Below are 23,483 nucleotides of genomic sequence, written 5' to 3' on the forward strand. Positions count from 1 at the left end.
CCATTTTAAATAGGAGTGAAGTATGCAGGATTTCCCCCCAATCTATACATCCATACAGGTGCTTTATTGCATGTACTTTGGATACTGCACGGGTTAATATTTTTAATAACAGCTTTTGACAGCCGACACGTCTCTCATACTTTTTCAGATAATTTGGTTTGAATATACATCATTGTATAAACTTTTTATTATGTAAATATGGACAACGACAGTAAAATGTAAAAAATGTGTGGACTTCTATTTATAACAGCAACATTAATCCCTGAAATCTTTTTTGTTGATTAAAATTTTTATTCATACATTATAAATACCTGATTTAAATATCAATTTTTCAATCTATCAAGCAACATTTTTGTAAATTATGAATCTGTTTTTTCCCCGCTTTATTATTCATGTCATCGTGATGCTGAGTTGTAATTCATGCAACTGATTTAAAAGTCAGTGCTTTTTTCTTGGAATATAATGAGCTATAAATATTGTAACAGGACATTTTCCAAAGGCATTTTTTTAAATTCATGTTTGTAAGTTTGTCATTTGGCAGAGCAGAGTTCTTAAAAACAGATTAAAATGTGTTAGAATGAAGATTATATTTCTCCCATTTTTAAATACATTTGTAGTCAAAAGGAAAGAGAGCCAACTTCCTCAAAATTACAGGAATTGAATAGTGGCTAGGAAGAGCCATTCATAGTTTCTGCAGTGAGAGAATAATAACATGAATTAATATCATGCCAGAATATGCCCCAAATGAAGTGACCAAACTTAAAGGGCCTGATCAATAAGGTCAGATCCAAGGTATTTAAATAATTAAAAATGAAATCATTGGTAATTGACTCTGGGTTTTGATCTTGTGAGATGCTCCTAGAAGAAATCCTGCAATTCACAGAAGCACGAAAAAGCAACCAAACAAAAGTATTAAGATAATCTTAGCAATTGTAACTATTTTTAGGCACTTGTACATAGATGATTTATACAGTATATTTTGCTCCTGTTATTAAAGACCAACATTTACAAATGCAGACCCCAAAACCAGACATTTAAAGCCATATTTAAGTATATAAGAGTCCGGCTTGTCAAAGGTGTGGTGCATTTGTAGCGCCCAAAGACTCTGTGGCTGTGAAAATCAAGCTACTTTTTAGGTGCCTAAGTTCAGACACCTATGTTCGAATGCTTTAGACAGGCTGTTTTTTATTTCTCTAATGTTTATACTCCTTATCCTCAAATCCCTCTCTTCCCCACCCCCCGACTTGTTGATGTTTTCATTTGTTCTGTTGTGCTACTTCATGCCTTTGCCGGGTGTGAATCCATCTGCAAAATTTCTGGATGCAACCACAAAACTAGCCATTATGGAAAAGACCTAAAGAGATTAAGGTTTGGATTTTCAAAGGAGCCTAAGGGATTTAGATACCCATGTGTAAATCTTTGGGTGTGACTGCAGCATGTGTAGCTCAGGTACTGAGTTAGCTTTGCTCTAATTAGTTTGCTGAAAATAGCACTGTTGTCATGGCAGCACAGGCAGTGCCACAGGCTAGCTGCCCAAGTACAATCCCTTCTTAGTCCCTGGGTAAATACTCAGGCAACTAGCCCATACCACAGTCTATGCTGCAGCAGCTATATTTAGCAAGATAGCGTGATCAAATTTAGCTACACATGTTGCAGTCACCCCTCCCAATCGCAGTACAAGATCTGTCTCTAGACTCCTTTGAAAATCTCAGCCTAAACCAATAGCGATCTATAGAAATTGCTCTAAAAATCTGTAGTACATAATAAGAGTGAGATCTTTTCTACCGATTCTCTTAACCAACCTACAAATTTAACAGAGAAGTACACCCCTGCTATCAAATTCTACCACCTGGTTTAAAAGTTCTATAGCTAGTTTTCTCTCCTTCTCTTTAATATTCTAAAGGACACTTCCATAGGGGTGAAGTATATAGAAAGTTATAAATTCTGTTTTTCATTCCATTAGAAAAATCACATGCTTTGCACATTTAATTTTATATTTTCCAAACTTTCTGGTGTCTGCTACACCATCCTAGTTTTATTGTGACACAGCTTGTGCAAGGCAGGACTTTTTGAAAATGTGGACTGAGTCTTGGGTATCCTCATCTCCCACTAGAGATCTTTCTCCCATATGCTGAACCTCCCCCACCAATCCCCTCTTTCTAATGCTCATCTGCAATATATTAAATGATGTCCCCCCTAAGTGCGTTTTGTATTGCTAAATTATGTCTTTTGTGAACGGGTTCCTACTTCAGCTCCTGGAAACCCTGGCTGGTAGGCCGTCTTTGTGAATTTAGCAGCATACACAGAGCTCCAGGGTACATCCACCAAGTGTCTCTGATTGTTTATACTCCAGGTACTTCACAACATGGTGGGTGTTATGCTCCCTTCCTGCTCCCTGTCTCAACGATTTACACGGCTTGATTTCTTCTCAGGAGTACCCAGCTGGTGAGCTAATTACCTCATTAGCTCATCAGGCTCTCTACAGGTGCAAGTGATCCCTTTTACCCTTCCAAATCCAAATGACCTGAGTCCCTGCTACTCTAACTATACCCAGTGCCCTGGGTGTTCTAAGTGACCAGGGTGCTGGCTTCCAAAGAGCTCAGTTTATAACTGCTAACAGCACCCTGTCACAATCTGACACACCATATTCATTTTACAACGTTGTACAAGCTGTGATTCTCTCTCTCTCTCTGTACACACACTTACACTAGCTTGGTAATGGAGCTTCTGAAAGGAGAGAATTTTTTTAATACAATCTTTCTTTGTTACCCAACACTTTTAACGTGTCAGTTCCCACTAAAGCTGCATTGTGGAGAGCAAAACATCTGTTCTAATATTCTGAACTTGAACTGTGCGAAACTTGATAGCACTGCTGTTTCCACTAAACCAACTGACCAAAAAAGCTTTTGTGTTGCATGGTGTTGGGATTGCCATTGTGTTACAGCAACTGTGTGTTTGTTTTTCCAGGACTCAACCTACAGCCAGCTGCTGGTTATCCCCAGTATAGGTTTACCTTTGAAAACAAAAATATATGCAGCAGTGCGAGCAACCAACCTAGATGGCAGGTACAGTAAAAGATGTTGTTTCTTCCCTTTCTAATTTTTGCAGCTCTTGAGCAGCATCCATCACCACGTAAATTTATAATTCTGTATGGCTCGTTTTTTTTTTGGACAGTCTTTTATATTGACGCTTGGTAGAATTTGATTTAAAACATAATTTTGATGGATAACTGATTATTTTCAAGCATTGCTTTTTATTAATTTAAATTTTTACAGGTGTGGAAAACTATGGGAGTGTCAGACAATAGGAGAGTCAATTATTTAATGACAGTACACATTGAGATTCAAAAAGTGAAATCTTTATAACTGTTAAAATACAAACTGTCAACATCATGTCAAAATATATAAAGTAAATATCCTTACATCAACCTCTAATATGTTCTCAAGCAGCATTTTCTTACTTTTTCTACCTGTACATTTTGAGTATTATCGATAGAAATGTTTTTTGTAGGTTTGTGTCTGTACGATTAAATCCATGTTTACTGATAAAAATCTAATACTTCCAAGCCTATTTACAAGTAATGAAATGGTGAATCACTTCCCTCTGTTGGACAGAATCAGATCTGTTTTGTTATGTGTCACAGACCTTTTATTGGTAATCATCAACAACGATTCTTCTTGAGCTCAAGGGAGGGAGTCTTGGGCTTTTGTAAGAGAAGGAAACAAAGGAAACAACAGGGTAGGAATAAATGGTCAGTTTCCAGAATGGAGAGAGGTAAATAGTGGTGTCCCCCAGGGGTCTGTACTGGGACCAGTCCTATTCAACATATTCATAAATGGTCTGGAAAAAGGGGTAAACAGTGAGGTGACAAAATTTTCAGATGATATAAAACTAGTTAAGATGGATTGCAAGGAGTTACAAAAAGATCTCACAAAACTGGGTGACTAGGCAACAAAATGGCAGATGAAATTCAATGTTGATAAATGCAAAGTAATACACATTGGAAAACATCATCTCAACAACATACAAAATGACGGGGGTCTAAATTAGCTGTTATGCACCGAAGAAAGAGATCTTGGCGTCATTGTGGATAATTCTCTGAAAACATCCACTCAGTGTGCAGTGGCAGTCAAAAAATCGAACAGAATGTTTGGAATCATTAGGAAAGAGATAGATAACAAGACAGAAAATATCATAATGCCACTATATAAATCCATCGTATGCCCACATGTTGAATACCGAGTGCAGATGTGGTCATCATATCTCAAAAAAGATACATTGGAATTGGAAAAGGTACAGAAAAGGGCAACAAAAATGATTAGGGGTATGGAACAGCTTCTGAATGAGGAGAGATTAAAAAGACTGGGACTTTTCAACTTGGAAAAGGAGGGATAAGATAGAGGTATATAAAATCATGACTGGTGTGGAGAAAGTAAATAAGGAAGTGTTATTTACTCCTTCTCATAACACAAGAACTAGGGGGTCACCCAATTAAATTAATAGGCAGCAGGTTTAAAACAAAGAAAAGGAAATATTTCTTCACACAACGCACAGTCAGCCTTTCAAACTCTTTGCCAAAGGATGTTGTGAAGGCCGAGACTATAGCAGGGTTCAAAAAAGAACTAGGTAAGTTCCTCGAGGGTACATCCATCAGTGGCTAATAGCCAGGATGGGCAGGGATGCAAAACCATGCTCTGAAGTGTCCCTAGCCTCTGTTTGCCGGAAGCTGGGAATAGGCGACAGGGGATGGATCATTTGATGATTACCTGTTCTGTTCTTTCCCTCTGAAGCTCCTGGCATTGGCCACTGTTGTAAGACAGGATACTGGGCTAGATGGACTATTTGTCTGACCTAGTATGGCTGTTTTTATGAGGATGTAAATCCTGTCCAATGCTGCCATGAAATTCTTAGTGGAGATGATGTGTAGCAAAGTGATACCCATTGAAGTGCTATGTGGCCACTGATTTGTAACAACTTCTTTACTGTGGAACAGATGGGTGTAAAATCATGTTGGTTGAATAGTATCATTCATGCACTGTGCAGTAATGTAAGTAATGCAGAAAAATAAAAACTATTATGCTGACATAGAATGGTCTCAGTGAGAATGCAGGGATTCTATACATGGCTCATAATTGTACACAACTGTGTAGGTTCAGTTCATCAGCTAGTACTATCAACTTGTACCTCAGGTTTTTTTAAATCTTTTTCTCTGACAATTATCTTGCTCCTCATGCAGATGGAATGTTTTGATGGACTATTGTTACACCACTCCATCTGGTAATCCCAATGATGAGCTTCGATACGATCTCTTCTTTAGGTAGGTACTTTGCAAATCCAGCATTTGTATGTAAATGCCCTCCTTTTAAGAGTGCAATTATGAGCCTCTGTATGATGGCGTGATGCTACATTTCTTGACGGGCATGAGGTTTTTAAGGATGGCCCAATGTCTAAGCTCATAAATAACTTATTAGTCACTTACCTAGCTATTTGTGGACATAAATATTGGGTAAGTGTGCACAGACATGAAAATTGTGTGCACCAATGTAGATGTAGAAATAGTCATTTTGTGTGCACATACCAGGGGCTTTCTACTCAAATTTCAGTGGGTATGTATTAATGTTTATTTTAAGGCAAGCAAGTGGGAGGATGCCCTATGGGTAGATGATAACCATCTGACATGTCTAAGGTGCTGATTCAGGAAAGTGCTTAAGCACAAGCTTAAGTGCTGTCCTGAATGGCAATGACTTCCTGAATTGGGACCTTAAAAAGGCTAGCAAAGAGCAGCTTGGTGTCTCAGCAACACCACAGATTAAATCAGATCAGTGGCTCTTGATGGAGCTGCTACCTTCTTTCAGAGGTGCTTATCTATATAAATTAGCTTACCTGATAACTTTTTGTTTCAGATCTCATAATTATTTGTAAATTTGAATTTAAGTGGAACTGGAGCTGAGCTACCTTAGTTTTGGTTTTGACGTTGCAAAATACACAATTCAGTACTGCTTTAAAGAAGTGTGTGTGAGAGAGACATATATATATATACATACCCTTTGTGGGCCGCTTCAACAGTGGCCCTCCTTTCAGCAGCCACCACCAGTTGCCTTCTTTCTTGTCCCAGGATTCCTCTTTTCATCCCCCACCAGCAGGCCCATCTCCTAATCACCTGACTCCTTGTCAGGTGACTGGACTTATTGCCTCCACCTAGGGAGGCAGGCCAAATCTGGCACAGGTTCAGCTTAAACCCTCTTAAAGGGCCAGATCAGTTTCTGACAGAGTGCCCTTATACATACAATGTCAAGCAGGCTTGATTTCCAATTGTCAGTATTGTTGGGTCCCTATCTGCATTAGCTAAGAATGCAAAAGCAATGGGACAAAATCGTGCTCTGGCATAACTCCCACTAATGTCAACGGGTGTAAACACTGCAGGATCAGGGCTAGTTATCTCACATCCTGTGTGTTCCAGACAGTCTAAGGCAAGTGAATCACCTAAAGAAAATATTGGAGACGTGGCATTCTTGAACGCAGATCCTTTTTAGTGTTTCTAAGAGTAATTCTGACTTTGAACCTTTTGTTCATTGTCATTCTCTGCCTGCCTGTGCATCTGAGCAGTGCTCACTGCCGTACCATCTCAGCACTTGACCTACTATAGCAAACATGAGACTCTCATAGCTGCCCATTTTGGACATCACGGTGCTGTCTTGTTTTGCACAGATCTTAAGCGTTGATCTTGTTACTTATAGTCCCTTATTCTCAGTTAGGGGCTATAAATCAGAAGTACACATGGTCATCCCAGTTTTAATCTTTTATAACAATTAGCTGTGACAAGGACCCACAGACCACTGTAATTGAGAATGGCAAGAGCCAGATGGGCCGGTTTTCCTTTGAGGTGTTCCGCTTCGTGAAGCACAAGAACCAGAAGATGTCTACAGTCTTCCTCCACTGTGTGACAAAGCTGTGCAGAACGGATGACTGTCCCTTTCTTGCACCTGTAAGTTTTGAGGGGGCTCTGTCAATAATCTTTATGAATCTGTGCTGTGCCAGAAGCAGAACTGTAGGACCATTCTACACCTGTAATTTGCAGATGGATAGGGGAGGTGGAGGGCATCTGGGTTGTGCAGATGAAGACAACACCTAGAATTTGAACTTTTCATCTGTCTCTAGAGAATGTGAATGCAACAAATGAAGAGCGGCATTTCAATGTCATCACCATTGTGTGACGTAACACTGGGAACTGTAAAGCTCAGGGGAATTGGGCTTGGCATAAGGAGTGTTCACCTTTAGGTCTCTGGGTCAAATCATGCCTCGGATGATAGAGACCAAAGGTGACCACTGTCAGAAAGCCATTCAGATAGTTTATGAAAAATGAGCTGGTGGTCTCAGTATAGGTCCTAGAAAAAGGTTATTTGCATCACAAGGAACCATAAGTGTGTCTTGGGAATAACATCAATAGAAAGCTCAGGATAGAGAATAAGTTTGAGCCTTAGACTGACCTATCCGCTCATTTCTAGATGTGATCGCCACAAAACAAAGTTAAAGAACATTCATAGGGTGTTTGGGGAAATGTTGCATGATCACTTCCCCCTGCTATACCTATTTAGTGGGTAGAGTTTATGAGTCTTTGATACCCCTCACCTGGCAGTAGAGCTAGTCAAAAATATTCTGATAGATCATTTTTTCCATCAGAAAATGCCACTGAAACTCAAACTTCCTGTGGGAATGTGTCTATTTTGATGAAATTTTATTTCGGAAAAAAAATGTGTGGGGAGGAGGAAGAGGGGGGAATTTTGATAAGGTGAGAACTATCTGACATTTTTAGAAATGACCATTTTGATTTTTATTGTTGAAAACAACATTTCATTTAGATATTTTTTATAATAGAAAAATGAAAAGTTGAAATGGAAACAAAACTATTCGATCAAAAGAAAACGTTCTGATATGATTTTTTTTTAATTTTGTTTTGTAGGAAATTTTAAAATTCTTTGTTTTCATTGCAATTTGGAATTAAACAAATTTTGAAATTGCAGAATTTCCCATGAAATGGAAATTCTGGTTCCCGCACAGCTCTGTCCAGCAGCTTTCATGACCACTAAAAATGTTTGATAGAAAAACCATATAAAAATTTACTCATCTAAGCCCCACTTTAGCAAAGAACTTAAAGCATGTTCTTAAAGTTAAGAATGTGCTTGAGTGCATTGCTGAATCCGGGCCTGAAACATGAAATATGAAAAGAGTCAAATTGGAATGATTGATTTTAGGTCTCAGCATGGTTTGCATCCCTAAGATATATGTGTCCATGGTAGATGGGAAAGAGAGGAGGGTGAATTAAGGATGGATTATAGACACTCCAATGTGAGACTATTCTAATATGAAAACTAATAATAAAATTTCAACCCAACTTCATGCTATTGTTCAGAATATGAGTAATCCAACATAACTGCCCTTAAAAAAACAACAACTTAAAGGGTTTTCTAGGATCTCAACTGTCATATCTTGTATGTCCCTAGTCTAGCACATAAACATCAGCTGGGATGGGGGCTATGAACAAAGCCTTGGTAAATTAATTACTGAAAAGTTTATTATACTGTAATATGGATATTGTACATGAGAGCAATGCAGTTCCATAAATGAATGAGGCAAAATACAACTGGAAGCCAATCATTTACAACATGCACTCTTAGGGGATATTGCATCTCTTTTTATTGCAAAGTAATTGAATGCATACAAGAAATAAAATTGTAGTATCACTTTTAAAAGAGCTGGCATTAAAAATGGAAGCACAGGAAGGCAATAATTCTACTCCACTCTGAAACTGTGATTGTTTTGATTAACCGCTCAGATTTGCAGTAACAGAGAAAGAAGAGATGCTGTTAGGAGAACAACTTGGAGCGCTCAGAGCACCTCTGGAAATGCTGTAATCTCTGCTGGCCCCATCATTACAAGGAGCGGTAGGAATTCTCAAACCTTTCTGTATATTGCAGGAATTTAAAAAACACGAGGAAATTCTTTGCTGTTTAATAAGAGTTTGCAGTGACTCAAATAAAAAACCCAGCTAACTTATTTGGGTCTATTCCTACTGCTAGACTAAACTTTCATGTAAAAGTTCTGAGCCAATTGTTTTGGTCATATATGCACTCAAAACACCTAATGAAGTCATTGTGGATTACGTGCATTTGTCTGAGGCCACCTTAAACACCTAAACTCAACAGGCTAAATTCTTATTGGTCATACAAATTCAGCTTCCATTGAAGATAATGGAAGGTGCACCCATCTAACTAAGAAAAAAATGAGCCTGATTCATTTTGCTTAAAATCACAGCTCAAGATGGGAAAGCCACAAAATGGAAAAAATTGTTTAGAAGCTAATGAACACCCACTCTAACACTGACTACTCCTTGCCTGGCTCTTCCACTTCCATCTTAGGGTATGTCTACACTGCAAAAAATGGTGTGTTCTTAACTAGGGTTAGCTCACTTGATTTAAGTTAGCAGTGAAGACACAGGAACTTAGTTCTTAACTCACTTTAAAAGTTTGAATTAAAGCCTATAGGGCTGCTAACGTGAGTTAAAACCCAAGTGGCTGTGCGTTCACTGCTATTTTAACCCAATTTAGATAAGCCGAGTAAAGAACACACCATTTTTTTGCAGGGTAGATGTAACTTTAATGACATTAACTATGACTTGCGTTGGTAATGTACTTTTTGCTCAGCTTTCAGCTGTAAAGAGAGCCTGAGGCAAACAGTTCAGGTTTTCAATTTAAAGACGATTGCCCAGATTCTGTTCTCACTTAAACTGCTACCTATCCAGAGTGTAATTCCACTGATTTCTGTTCTCCTAGAATGTTAGAGTGTTTCAAATACATCTTGGAATTTCTGAGAAGCATTCATTTTGTGAATACCTGTGGTAACTAGTAAAGATAAAATATTTTGAGCCAAATTCTGCTGTCAGATGCATGTAAGTAACTGTCATTGGGTCAATGGTTTCAGTGGAGTCAATCTGGATTGAAACCAATGAAACTGAGAGCAGAATGTGATTCCACAGAGGGAAAAGAATTATTAGGACCTTAGGACTAAATTGTCTCCTTTTGCTATGCAGTGGTGGATGCATGGACATGTGCAAGAAGAGAAATTTGCACATAGAAAATTGAGAATGTATTCAGTTTTTTTTGTATGTGCCTGGTTAGAAAAGGTTTTTTTTTTAGTAGAATTGGATGAATAATGCCAAAAAATTCTGCACATATTTGAAGTAGATAAGGCATTTACTTCAGCCATGCTCATGGCCCTTTTGAGTTCACTTTTCATGAACGTTCACTCAGTTTAAAAATATCTGGGGAAAACTAATTTCAGAGTTGCAAGCATCAGGAAACTGAATTTCAGATTTGCAGTTATTTGATCATTCAATCAGGGAATAGAAACAATATGGCAGGATTTATCTGAGCAGTCATAAGCAATACAGCTCAAATTTCAAATATTTGGGATCAATCTATAGAGTTTACAAAAATAGAAAAATATTAATCAGTTGCCTTTGGATATTGAATACATTCAAGTAAACCACAAAAAGTTCATGGATATTCCATGAGCAGAAGAGGTGGCTAAATTCTTTAAATACAAGATTGTTGAAAATTCTTTGCTTAGCTCTAGTTTAGCCATGAATAGATATGAAAAGGGGAAATAGAGGAGACTAAGGGGGGATATGATAGAGATATATAAAATCATGAGTGATGTGGAGAAAGTGAATAAGGAAAAGTTATTTACTTGTTCCCATAATATAAGAACTAGCGGCCACCAAATGAAATTAATGGGCAGCAGGTTTAAAACAAATAAAAGGAAGTTCTTCTTCACACAGCGCAGTCAACCTGTGGAACTCCTTGACTGAGGAGGTTGTGAAGGCTAGGACTATAACAGGGTTTAAAAGAGAACTAGATAAATTCATGGAGGTTAAGTCCATTAATGGCTATTAGTCAGGATGGGCAAGGAATGGTGTCCCGAGCCTCTATTTGTCAGAGGGTGGAGATGGATGGCAGGAGAGAGATCACTTGATCATTACCTGTTAGGTTCACTCCCTCTGGGGCACCTGGCATTGGCCACTGTTGGCAGCCAGGATACTGTGCTGGATTGACCTTTGTTCTGACCCAGTATGGCTATTCTTATGTTCTTAAATAATCATTTTGCAATTGTCATCTGTTTCAGAACTGGAATTCAAACATGTTATGGAATATATAGAGGACAATTTTACTTTTATTTCTGGCTTTTAGGTTGCAGAGGTAGGAAAGATAGTTGGGTCTATGAAGCACTGGACTATGACTTGGGAGGCCTGGGTTCAGTTCCTGACTGCCACAAGTTTCCAGCATGAATTTGGGCAACTCAATCTACCTTGTGCCTCAGTTCCCCTTTTGTGAAATGTGGGGAATGGTACTTCCCTACCTTGAGGCTAAAAACTATTAATGATTGTAGGGCTGTCAGGTATTACGGTTATGAGGAGCCATATAGAAACCTAGATAGTCACAAACAGCAGCAATCCTGTCTCACTCATGTATGTTTTAAGCCATTCTAACACTGTGCCCTTTCACAGAGACCTTGCACTTGTTTGTTTATCTATAATGAGTCATTTTAGACAAAATACATGGGTTTCTCTTTGCGTATGGAAACAAAATAATTATCTACTTGTGAAGGCAAAAGTGTTAAAAATAATGGTAGCCTTTGTATGTCCAAGTTAAAAATAAATTCAAGTCCTTGAAATAAATGTACTTTTGAGCTGTGATTGAGGCTTGCAAACAGAAAAGCAAAAACAAACAAAGATAAGATATTTAGTTTCAAGACTGACAATGGGGAGTAAGTGAAAATTAGGGAAAAAACTTAAACGGCTCCCTAAAAACGTAAACTCATACTTCTGTGCTCCTGTTAAGAAAAAAGTATGTGTGGAGGAGGAGAAGTTTTCTAATGCTTTGTAGTCACAGATTTCCGTGAAGAAACGAAGATAAAGTACCTCCACCATTGCAGCGATCCTTTCCCCTAATACAGCAAATGGTGAGAAGAAGTAGTTCCTGCTGCATTGTTTTGGGTCATATTTTTATGAAATAGGACATAAGAGAATTAGCAACATGTTAAGATAACTGGACCTTGAATAATTTTTTTTTTTTGCAGAGTAGTAAGTGGTGCATAAGACCAATATCTTCACAGGAAAAATTAGGAAGTTCCTTATAGTTAATGTTCCTAGCCTGACTTGATCAGAGACATTGATTGTGACAAGCCACCGTTTCCAACACAGTTGCTGAGTTTTAGGATAGTCCTAACTTTAGTTTTGTCTGGTTTTAGTGGGAGTGCAGAGAAGATGCAGATATTGATGTCTCTAAAATATAATAGCTCCATTTTTATATTTTTATACAGATGAGACACCAACCAACAATTCACAGCTAGGTAAGTTAATCAGAATAAGAAAAACACAAAACAGGGGTATTACAGGAGTGCTACACTAATGGGTAGGTAAACCATTTGGATTCAGCTATGTGTTGAAGTTTTCCTTATTACCATTAATTTAAAACGAGAAAATATGAATGTGTTCTAAAGAAAGCAATTGGTAAATCTGGAATGCTCAGTTAAGTTCATATGCCCAACAGTTTAGCAAATTCCAATCTCTACTATGGAGCTGAAATTACAAATCAAATGCAACCCTATTTATGCTGCTATGGCACATTAGGAAACAGTGCAACTACCAGAAGCAAAATGACAGGTTTACGCAATAAAGTCATTTCCTACAACAGATTAATTGAACCACAAAATGGTCGTTATGGTGCAGCCTAACCTGGCTGGCTTCACAGCCCAAAAAGGTAAAAGAATCCTGTTTCAGCTCCTGTAGTCCCTGACCTTTGTCCTGGATGTAACCATAGGCACCACACAAATGGTCTGTGGTAAGGCAGATGGGAAAGGGCGGCAGGGGATGGATCACTTGATGGTTACCTGTTCTCTTCATTCCCTCTGGGGCACCTGGCATTGGTCACTGTCGGAAGACAGGATACTGGGCTAGATGGATCTTTGGTCTGACCCAGTATGGACATTCTTATGTTACAGATCCCAGTGCTTCTGCTCTGGTGGTTGAGGAAGTAGGTTGTATAGAAAAATAATGGGGTAGTATAGGGGAGAGGAGGTCTTCAAATTGTCAGAGTGCTCCTCCTCCTGATCACCTGGAATTCTTTTGGGTGGAGAAATAAATCTGTAGTGTGTTCCTGGTTTCTCTGTTACTGTTGTCTGGCTGATCACTCTTTGTCAATATTTACTATGGAACCATGTAACAAAATTCAGCTGCTATCCCTCATGAAGCCAAAGGCAACTGGGAGAGAACCCCTCCCCTCCCCCAGTTCTCCCTTCCTCCAATACATTTGAATGGTGGGGACTCCAGAAGCCTGTTAAGGTTCCTCCTCCATAATAAAATTCATGTATAACAGAAAGCTGGCATTAAATAGAAAGATTTAGTGTTCCTGTCAGCTGACATCTTGCACACCTGAGTATGGAGTTCAGGTTAGCTTATGCGTTAAATATTGTCATCTTGTCTTACACACACACACACACACACACACACACACACACCATCACTGTGAGTGTGTATGTGAAGGAGCTATGCACCTGCAGCCACTCCCTAAATACATTAGATAGACTTAATGTGCAGTTCAGTATCAGCCTGTTAACTGTAATTTTTTTATATAAAGGCATTGGGGCAGAAGACGCAGCTCTGCAGAGAGAGATTCTGATGAGACCTTTCTGAACCTTTTTTTTCTCTTGCAGCTCATCCAAATGGACCACCTTTCCAGCTGAACTCAGTCACCAGTGCACTGATTTCAGGAATAGTCATTCTAGGGATTATGAGCATTTTCTTTTTTGTATGTTCCCTCACCCTCCTGCGCAGGAAATGGCCCAGCAGCTCAGTTTTGGGTGGCGTACGAAACCCAGTTTTCAACTAATAGGAACAATTAATTTGCACTTGTTTTGGGGGTGGGGGATTGCCTTCGTTGTCCATGAAATATACTTCGTTATAAATTTACCAAGGCAACATTCTGCCTGTATCAAACTTCAGCTAGTCTTATTTGTAGTGTTATAGACTTTATTGTATAGCTGAACAGTCATAGTGATGGCAAGAATCCTACGTAATTCCTCTCATTTGTGTTTGTGATCAGACTATTGAACATTTTGCCTGTGGGTGTACTGACAATAAAATTGGTGTCCTACTTCCAACTGGGGTCTTAAAATTTAAAGATGCTTAAGATAAAACACCTTTAAATACATCATTATTAAACCAGGCCTGGCCAACCTGCCACATTCATGTTTAACCACTGCTTTTGATAAAGACTGCCTCCACTTTTACCTTTTTTCTGTATTTACCCACTTTATTGTGGGAACTTATCGAGCAAATTATTGTAGCTCAGAACCTACATTTTTATTTTCTATCTGGACTAAAAATAACTGCAGAAAGAATCAAAATAAGTGGACAGTGATTATCATTCATGTGGAAATGGGATCATATGACACAGTGGGCAGAAGTCTGTTCTGTCTTCTAATTCCATTGAATTCAGTGGGATTGCACACAGTGTAAGTCGAGTCAAAATTTGGCATGGTATCTGTTTGTCAAATTGTTTAGTGCTGAAAATTCAAAGCCGTTCCTAGGACACAATCCTGTCATTCATTGAGACAAAAAACTCTCACAGGGAAGTCTTTGACAACTTTAATGGGAGCTTGCCTGCATCATCAGTTGTTCAATTTTTGCTAAGCCTTACTTAGATGCAGTCAGCACTGCTATTGCCTTGAGTTAAACTCTGCTCTCATGGACGTGCTAGGGTGAAAAGAATTTATTTCTTTATTTCTAAAACCCCTCCCACCCCCAAACAACAACAAAAAACCGCAACGCTTGTCCAGCCAAAAGGATGATTTTGGGCCAAATTCTGCAGTTTGAGCAAAAACCCCACTGACGTAATTTAAAAGGACCAATTCTGTCACATAAGTTGCACAGTTCAAAAAAGAAGGTGGTCCTTCCACACAGAACTTTCCACAGAGTGATGCTTCCCTTTGGCTGTTTCCCCTATGAACTAGACTTCCTCCCTGTTTGGGGGAAAGCCTTGCAAGAACAGGCCATGTGCCTTACCAGATTCTCAGCTCCAGCTAATCTGATAAACCTCAGATCATCTGAATTAAGTGTGAATGATCATGTGTCTCTTTCAATAGCTGTCTATGAATAGGAATTTAGGTACATCTATCCAGGAATCTGGAAGAGGATATTGGTACTGATAACAAGGGAGGCAGTGCTAGATACAGTATATATATTAATTTGATTGCTAAGCAGTTAGGATTTGGGTCTAAGATCAGTAAGTAAATTCTTAACTTCACTTACCATGTACTGTACATATTTTGGCTCAGCAGCACCTCATTGTTATTTATCACTCTTCCCCATATTAATGATGTTTCTGCTTTCTAGGATGTGACACAAGTGGTTAATGTTCAGGGGTCTCTGAATCTCAAGACTAAATGCCAATACAGACATGTCATATCACTCTTCTCTGATCTAGACAATGCTGTATAAAGGCCTGTTCAGAAATTATCCAGCCTGTTGTAGTGTAGGATCTTTTACAACACCGTGGATGTTTTCCTCCAGTCTTAATACCTCAGAAACAATTTTTTGCACTTCAGGGGTTAGGTCTGATGACATGTAAAACATGATTGTTTAATAAAATAAACTGAAGAAATATCAGAAGAAATATTTGTCTGAATGTCTTTCTTAGAGGCAACACATAGGAGGAGGCATGTGGGGGTCAAGTACCGCCACCCCCCTGATTGGCCTGTTGGGAGTGGGGAGGGAAAGGGGCTCTGTCCTCTCCCTGCTCCTTCCCCCGGCATGCTCTGCCCCTGTCCCCAGCAGCTGAGCTTGGGCAGGGAGAGGGCCGCCACTACCTCCCCGCCAGGTTCTCTCAGGCAGAAGCGGATTTGTCCCATTCCCTTCCCACTTGCCAGGGAGAGCAGACGAACGTGCAGGGAGGAGGCACAGGGAGAGACGGCTGGAACCCCCCTGCAGGTAATGTGGGTGAGGAGAGCATGGGGGGATGGGCACAGGGCAGTGAGGTCACTGGGCAGAGGAGGCACGTGAGCGGTCACATGTCCTCCCCTTTAGATTGTTTCCCCCCAATATGGGGAGGTACCAGTCGTCTATGGTTATTGTCTTGATTCTGTTTCAAATTAAAATACTTCATCCTACAGAGGTGAAAATTAGGATCACATGTTTAAGTAAATTTCTTGTATTGTGACTAGAGCTGGGTGAATTTTTTGTTTTGTTTTTTTGCTTGAATAGTTTATTTGCCTAAAAATGCAAACTGTTCATGAATTCTGATCAATTCAGCTAATAATTTCTGCTGAAAAGTGTGTGGGGGGAAATGCAAAAAAGTCAAAATGTTCATTTTTATATATTAAAAATGAAATATTTTGACTTCTTGTTTTGAAATTTAGCTAGATTTTAATTGAAAAAAAAAGTGGTAAAAAACCACCTCAGAGTGAAACATTTAGTTTTGGGCAGAATTCAATGTTTTGTTCAACCCAAAAACAAATTTTTATGGTTTGTTTTTGTTTTAGAAAGAAAAAGAGAGATTGTTTCAGAGCAACCTGAAATATTATTTTTTCAGATATTTTGGTTCTGTCACTAAATCAAAAAATAATTTTACTGGTTGAGCTCTAACTATGACTTAATCTAAACAAACATCAGATAGTCATAGTGAATCTAAGAGAAGCAGGGAGAAACTGGAGATTTGCATCTGGAAATGAGTGAGATTCAGATTTAAAGGCTTATGATTCATAGATTTATTTTTTTTAAGGCCAAAAGAAACCACTGTGATCGTTTAATTAGACTTCCTGTATAACCTAGGCCAGGGGTGGGCAAACTTTTTGGCCTGAGGACCACATCAGGGTTCCGATTGTGATCAAGTCACCCTTTAATCTTTTCTCTTTGATAAACTAAATAGATTGAGCTTCTTGAGTCTTTCACCATAAGGCATATTTTCCAGTCCTTTAAGCATTCTCTTATGATTCAGGTAACACCACTGAAAAACAGTAGTTGTTGTTATTGGTGGGGGCAAAAATTCAAAGCATAACCCGTGATCAGTTCAATACATTTGTTATATTTTTGAGTCCATCTCAACTCTTGAAGGGAAGTATTGTAAAGGAATAGTTGAAAATAGAAATCAATTATAATACACCGGACCCTTGCTAGAACGCACGTCTATATAGCTGGAATTCGCATATAACGTGGTCGCGGCCATGGATCCCAAATGTAATTACTTTAATTGCAATTCATTTTAACGTGGTCCCCACTATAACATGGTCCCCGCATTAATGCGGTACTGCGCATGGATCCCAAGTCCCACGTTCCAGCGAGGGTCCGGTGTAGTTAACAAGGAGCCACACACTGGTATTGTGCTGCTGCTATAGTACAACAAAGTTACATGTAAAAAGTATTCAGCTTAGTAGATGACAAGTTAGTTAAATTTTCCAATATCAGATTTAACCTCCCCCCAAAAAACTATTGCCCTGTGTTGTATGTTCTGCTATGTGAGTGAAAAATGCTTTATGTTCTAACGACTGCACCATGCATGTCAGTGGGGAAATGATCAAGTTCCTAGTGAATAAGGTACCAGGCTGGGAGTCAAACCTGGGTTCTGTTATTGAAGGTCCTATTGATGGGCAAGGCACTTAACTGCTTTGTGCCTCAGTTTCCTGATCTGTCAAATGGGATAATACCTACCCCATTTGTAAAACACTTGGTGATCTACAGGTGACAAGTGATATATAACAATGCAAAACTATTATTGTAATGTATTGATCTGGCATTGGATGTTTATTTATTTATTTTGCATACCATAGCATGGGAGCACACTTGCCCACTTCTTGGGAGCGCACTTGTCCATTGGAGATAAAAATAACCAGAAGAGGTAAGTCTTATTAATGCACATTTTGTTGATCGCATCCTTCTATACTAATGCTACACATAGCTTATGGAAGCAATGTCCTTAAAATATGTATGACCTTTATGCATGTAATGTCATGAGAGCACCAAGCAGTGGTATCAGTAACCTTAGTGGAAGTACATCAGATACATACAGCCTGGTACATAATAACACAAATCCTGTAAAGCAAGCCTTTAAAGTTAGTTTCTATAAGATTTGCCATTATTCCAAGTATTTGACATATTTTTCAAAAACAATGGGGCCGGTATAAATTAGAAAAGCACTATAAGGTCATCTGATTTTGTGACTTTTTTGGGGTGTGAAATCTCAGCCTCATCACACATAATGGGATTTATGTGAAAATAATAGACTAGAAGAATGTTTAGCTGTGCTAATAAAACTGGTTGTATAATGGATGCACATGATATTTCTGTAGACCCACAGGGTAACTCCAGCTATTAAAATACTCCTGGTGAACCTAAATCCACCTTACAAGCTGGTGATCTTAAAAAGCTATAAAGTCAATGAACCAATTGATTGGTGGTTGGTAGAATAGCTACAGAAGATTCTGAGGGTTGGTCTAGATCCAAAGGAACTTAATAAAGCTATAGAGAGTTGAGTACTTTTGACTCCCTATTTTGGAAGAAATAAATAGCATAACCAGCTGGAGTTAACACATCCAAGCTGCTAATATATTTCAGCTGATTTTGGCAAATAGCCCCTGGATCAGGGTATATCACATTTCCCACTCGGTTTGGCAGACAATGTTTCTGACGGCTGCCTTTCGTATCTCTAGTGTACCAGGGTATTCCACAAGCGGGTACCATAGATACTCAAGTGATTAGATGATACTCTAGCCTATAAGATCTCCTCACCTGGAGGACAAACAGGGTAGAGGAGCACAAATATTAAACTAAGGAAAGTTCTCAATCGTTCGCAGATTCCTGCCACTCCTTATGTAAGTGACTCTTGAAATCTTTCCAAGTGCCTTCAGAGCAGAGGTGATACATTTTGTTGGGGGAAGACAGATCTACAAATGTATGTGACTAAATTTCCCCAGTTATATACATTGGTATTCATGGGGTCATGCTCTTTATTTGTATGAGTGCTATTTGTGAAAATGTGTGCGACTCCAATACCTTCTGTGACTTTGGGCTACAGTCAGCAATGAAATCGTGTACACTCCAGTATGAGTTAAAAAAAAAAAAGATGCTATTTATATGATTAGGAAACTCTCTCCACAAATTGAACAGTTCATGAAACCATATTGTATGAACATTATTCATCTGAGCCATATGGTGGATGCTTATGAATAGGGCTCGATCAGCGCCCAGATACAGATTTACAGCTGCAGAGGACCTCTGGGTCCTAGGCCTGGGTTGAAATGCTCGTGGTATACTTTAAGGCTGCCTGGTGTGATATGTGAACTGCTTTGTGATAAATTAGGATGAAGCTTTTCTTTAGCAGCCCCTGGCCTGGGGCATTTTACATAAACCACCTTCTGATTTAATGGAAAGCCTACATCCACTATTCTCCTGTCTCCCTCTGCAAACACACAGCCCAGCTCTGGATGCATTCTTTATTTCCCCCCAATGCCCTATCATGGGGCTGAAGACAGATTGCTTTAGAGCTGGCAGAGTAGAAGAATTTGGGACAGATGAGGTGTGGGAAAAGGTGAGACACTGAATCCTGGACCGAATAGTCAGTGTTTGTTTAAATGACTTCACAGACAGGTCCAGAGTTGAATTAACAAGCCTTGTTTACAAACAGCAAATACATTAGTAGAAATCAGGAATGTTTTGCAATTGATTTGCAAACCAGAAAAGGCCTAAATTATCTGTATTAAAAGATGTATTAGCATTGGAAAAGGTGCAGGGAAGGGCAACAAAAATGATTAGGGGATATGGAATAGCTTCCGTATGAGGAGAGATTAAAAAGAGTGGGACACTTCACCTTAGAAAAGAGACTGCTAAGGGGGGAATATGATAGAGGTCTATAAAATCATGAATGGTGTGGAGAAAGTGAATAAGGAAGTGTTATTTACCCCTTCACATAACACAAGAACAAGGGGTCACCCAATGAAATTAATAGGCATCAGGTTTAAAACTAACATAAGGAAGTATTTCTTCACACAACGCACAGTCCACCTATGGAGCTTGTTGCCTGGGGATGTTGTGAAGGCCAAAAGTATAACTGGGTTCTAAAAAAGAATTAGATAAGTTCCTGGGGGGATAGGTATGGCCATTCTTATGTGTTTTGATTTGACTAACACTGTGACTAAGATGGCTTTTTCTTGAATACAAGAAGCAGAAGGTAGCATCTCTGCATACATCTTTTTTTATTTATCTCTAAAAACAGTTCTCTGAGGTTTTCTGTTCTTAATTTCCATATTTTGCACATAAATGAAACTTTTTTTCAGAAAGATTGTGCCTAAGGATATCCCCAAGAATATAGCATGTGCATCAGACTCACGACACTCACATCGATGTCTTACAGAGCCATTTCCTCTCACTGTTAAGAATCTGCATGACATCCACCTCTGCTATTTAAAATGGATCACACAGTCAGATTTTGCAAGTGCTTTTTCCTCAGCACATGAGAGAATTTCTTTTATCTCATGTCTCTTCATTCAAAACCAAAATGTTGTTCCTATGCTTGTTGTCATGTTGTCAGGCTCATAATTCTTAGCAGGCAGTAACATCTGTTTGCACGGTCCTGCTTCAAGGAGCATATATAAGTTTTCTGTGAAGTCATCAGTGGTGAATTGAGGAGGAATTTGTCTAATTAAACAGCTGGGTGGTTCAGTGAGCTGGATTCTTCAATGTGATAATAGGTAGTTCTAGACAGTAGTTAACATTCATAGTGGCAATTCATAGTTACTGGGCCAGGGAAAGAGACCGAGAAGGACTCTATAGCTTGCTGGTTCATTAGGGCACTCACCTGGAAGCGGGGAAGCTCCTGCTCCATTGACTACTTAATAATTCATAAAAAGTGGAACAGCTTCAACAGGAGAGAGTGAGAGAACCTCACCCCAGAATGTCCCATACCTCAGCGATTAAGGCCCTTTCTAAAGAGGTGAGTGACCCAAGTTCAGATCCCTTCTGCACACCAGGCAGAGCAGGGAATTGAGCATGAGTCTCCCACATCCTAACCACTTGGCTAAAAGTTATGAGGGTGGTGGTGGCAGCACCTCATCTTCCTCCAACTGTTTTGTGAATCTAGCCCTTTAAAAATGCCCCCCAAAATATTTTGGGTTGAAGGGTGTGTTTTGTTTGCCCCCAAATGGATTTTTTTGGTTTGCCAATTTTTATTTTTTTTTGTATTTTCAGATGTGGGTTGACTCAAACCAATTTGTTTTGGAATGGCCAGAGAACCAAAAACTCAGCTGTGTCCAGCTCTAACTCTGAACTTGTGGGAATGCATCTAAACTATGCAAATATGGGTACATAAACTGAAGGGGAAGTCACTAAACAATAACCTTTCTGAGTGTCTGTGTTCTCTGACTTAAAGTAAATACACAGCCCATCAGTGAGAAGAATGGAATAAAAAGACCATGGGATTGGGTTGTGAGAAAGCATGATACATTTAGTATAAACTGCCTCAGGAACTGTAGAAAAAGGTCCGACACTCTGGATTCCAGGGAAGAGATTCAGCTGGGCATCTGGCTTACAAAGGTTAATACCCCGTGTCATGAACAGGAGCCACTATCCTCCAACATCAGTGGTTGCTGGAACAGCTGCTAAATTATATTGCAACTCCATGTCCACTCTTGGCTGTGGCTTCAGCTTCTTGAAGCAGTTTATGGCTGGGATGAAGTAGAGGAGGCTGGTCTGTATCAGGGAGGCCAGCCTCACATGGAGGCTTCAGCAGGCTCAGAAGAGTGCAAAGGTGAAATCTAAGCAGCCTGCCCTCAGTGCAGATCAGATGCACACCAGGATATGCCTCATTGTTTTTGCAGCGTTTTAAAAACCACAGGAAACTATGGGAAAACTGATTATCAATATTTGTAGAGAATGGTATTGGTATATTGATTGGTTAATCACCTAATGCTGCTGGGGCTGGGAGTCTTTAATTACGTTAAGCTTGCTAAATGAAGACAAATGTATATTTCCACCTGTCCAAACTTGTGGTTGCAGTCTCAATCAGAAAGATTTTATTGTGGATAATGTTCTAGGGCAAGTAGAAAACAAGCCTATAGCATAGAACTGTCTTAACAATAGCTTTGTCTATAATTTAACTATCTGCTTGAGATAGGGGCATGAACTCTACAATAATATATTGTATTTGCTTAGCACTTTTCATAAGAGGATCTGAAAGTGCTTCATGAATTCCTTAAGCTTCACCTGCATGAGTGATATACAGCAACCACCATTAAAAAGGGAACATATGCCAACAGTTACCAAACAGTAGTAACAGTGAGATAATACAGTATTCCTAACAGACTTTGAAATAAGTGGTCTGACAACTGCTGGTAAATGTTGACTTTTTATTATAGGTAGGACCTGGTAGTGCTGCTTTCGCTTTTGCCAGACTTTATTTCGGCTAAAATTTCCATGCTGGACTTCTGCTTCACACGGGTTTTTTGTTTTAACTAAAACAGCTCAGCCATTTCTGAGAATAAGATTAAGGGGAAATACATTGTTTTGTCCATGTTAGAAAGATTCTTACTGTTTTGTTGAGAAGTTCTAGTGCTTCTATGTGCTGGAGAAAGGGTTTGCAAGTTGGGAGGGTGGTCACACTGGTGCCAGGAATGTGCCTTTTGCCATCCCCATGAAAATTTGCCTCAAAATCGCCACGCTATAAACCTCAGTAAATAGGAACAGAGTGAAATGGAGATAGGATTGAGGGTGGTGGGGGATAGGAGCAGAGTTGGAGGGGACATGAGTAGAGGGATGGTTAGGTGCAGAAAGGGAGGAGAGCTGAGGTGGGGGAAGGGGTGGAGAAGAGTGGAGGGCTTGGAGGGCAAGAGCCAGGACCTTGGCGGGTGATGGTAGATAAGAGAAGATGGGAAGTAGGGCAGGAGCTAGGATGAGAGCACAGAGGCAGAAGTATCTGTAACCACTAGAGAACACTGCCCTTCAGGACTTGGAATTAAACCAAGGAGTCCTGAATCTCTACCTTCCTCTGTTGTCAGCTGTGAAACCCACTGGCGAAATGTATGTCTCATCCCTCATGGCACATAAAGGATAAAAGCCTACTACTGCTACCAGTTACTCTGTTAGGTCCCGTGGTAGACATTTGTGCTATGTATCTACAAGTCCTGACCCAGCTGGTAAGCCAAGATAGGGGACAATATTGTTACACATGATAGAAATTCTATTTTTTTTCTCAGTTTTTTTAAATTAGGAAATTACGTCCAAAAAATTACCTTAAAAGAATCTTGAGGTAGCAATGTCAAGCATTCAAAAGTTAGGGAATGCCACAATTAAGACTGCCTGCACAAAGTTAATTTGGCCCTCCTGTGCATTATGATATAGTCTGTAATTATATAATCAAATACTATTTCTCCACAAGACTCCA

At 39.3% G+C, this 23,483-nt stretch overlaps 1 protein-coding gene across 1 annotated transcript in view; it reads left to right on the top strand.

Annotated features, from left to right (window-relative positions):
• Positions 1-15,710, top strand: part of ZPLD1 (zona pellucida like domain containing 1) — a 45,047-nt gene extending 29,337 nt beyond the window's left edge. The window contains exons 7-12 of the mRNA XM_034790416.1: positions 2,968-3,065; positions 5,237-5,317; positions 6,814-6,985; positions 8,834-8,942; positions 12,379-12,408; positions 13,771-15,710. Of these exons, the coding sequence (XP_034646307.1) occupies positions 2,968-3,065; positions 5,237-5,317; positions 6,814-6,985; positions 8,834-8,942; positions 12,379-12,408; positions 13,771-13,946 (666 nt within the window). The 3' untranslated portion in view covers positions 13,947-15,710. The remainder of the gene's footprint in view (positions 1-2,967; positions 3,066-5,236; positions 5,318-6,813; positions 6,986-8,833; positions 8,943-12,378; positions 12,409-13,770) is intronic.
• The last annotated feature ends 7,773 nt before the right edge of the window (positions 15,711-23,483 follow it).

Source organism: Trachemys scripta, chromosome 1 (assembly GCF_013100865.1).
Source record: "Trachemys scripta elegans isolate TJP31775 chromosome 1, CAS_Tse_1.0, whole genome shotgun sequence".
Classification (NCBI taxonomy): Eukaryota; Metazoa; Chordata; order Testudines; family Emydidae; genus Trachemys; species Trachemys scripta.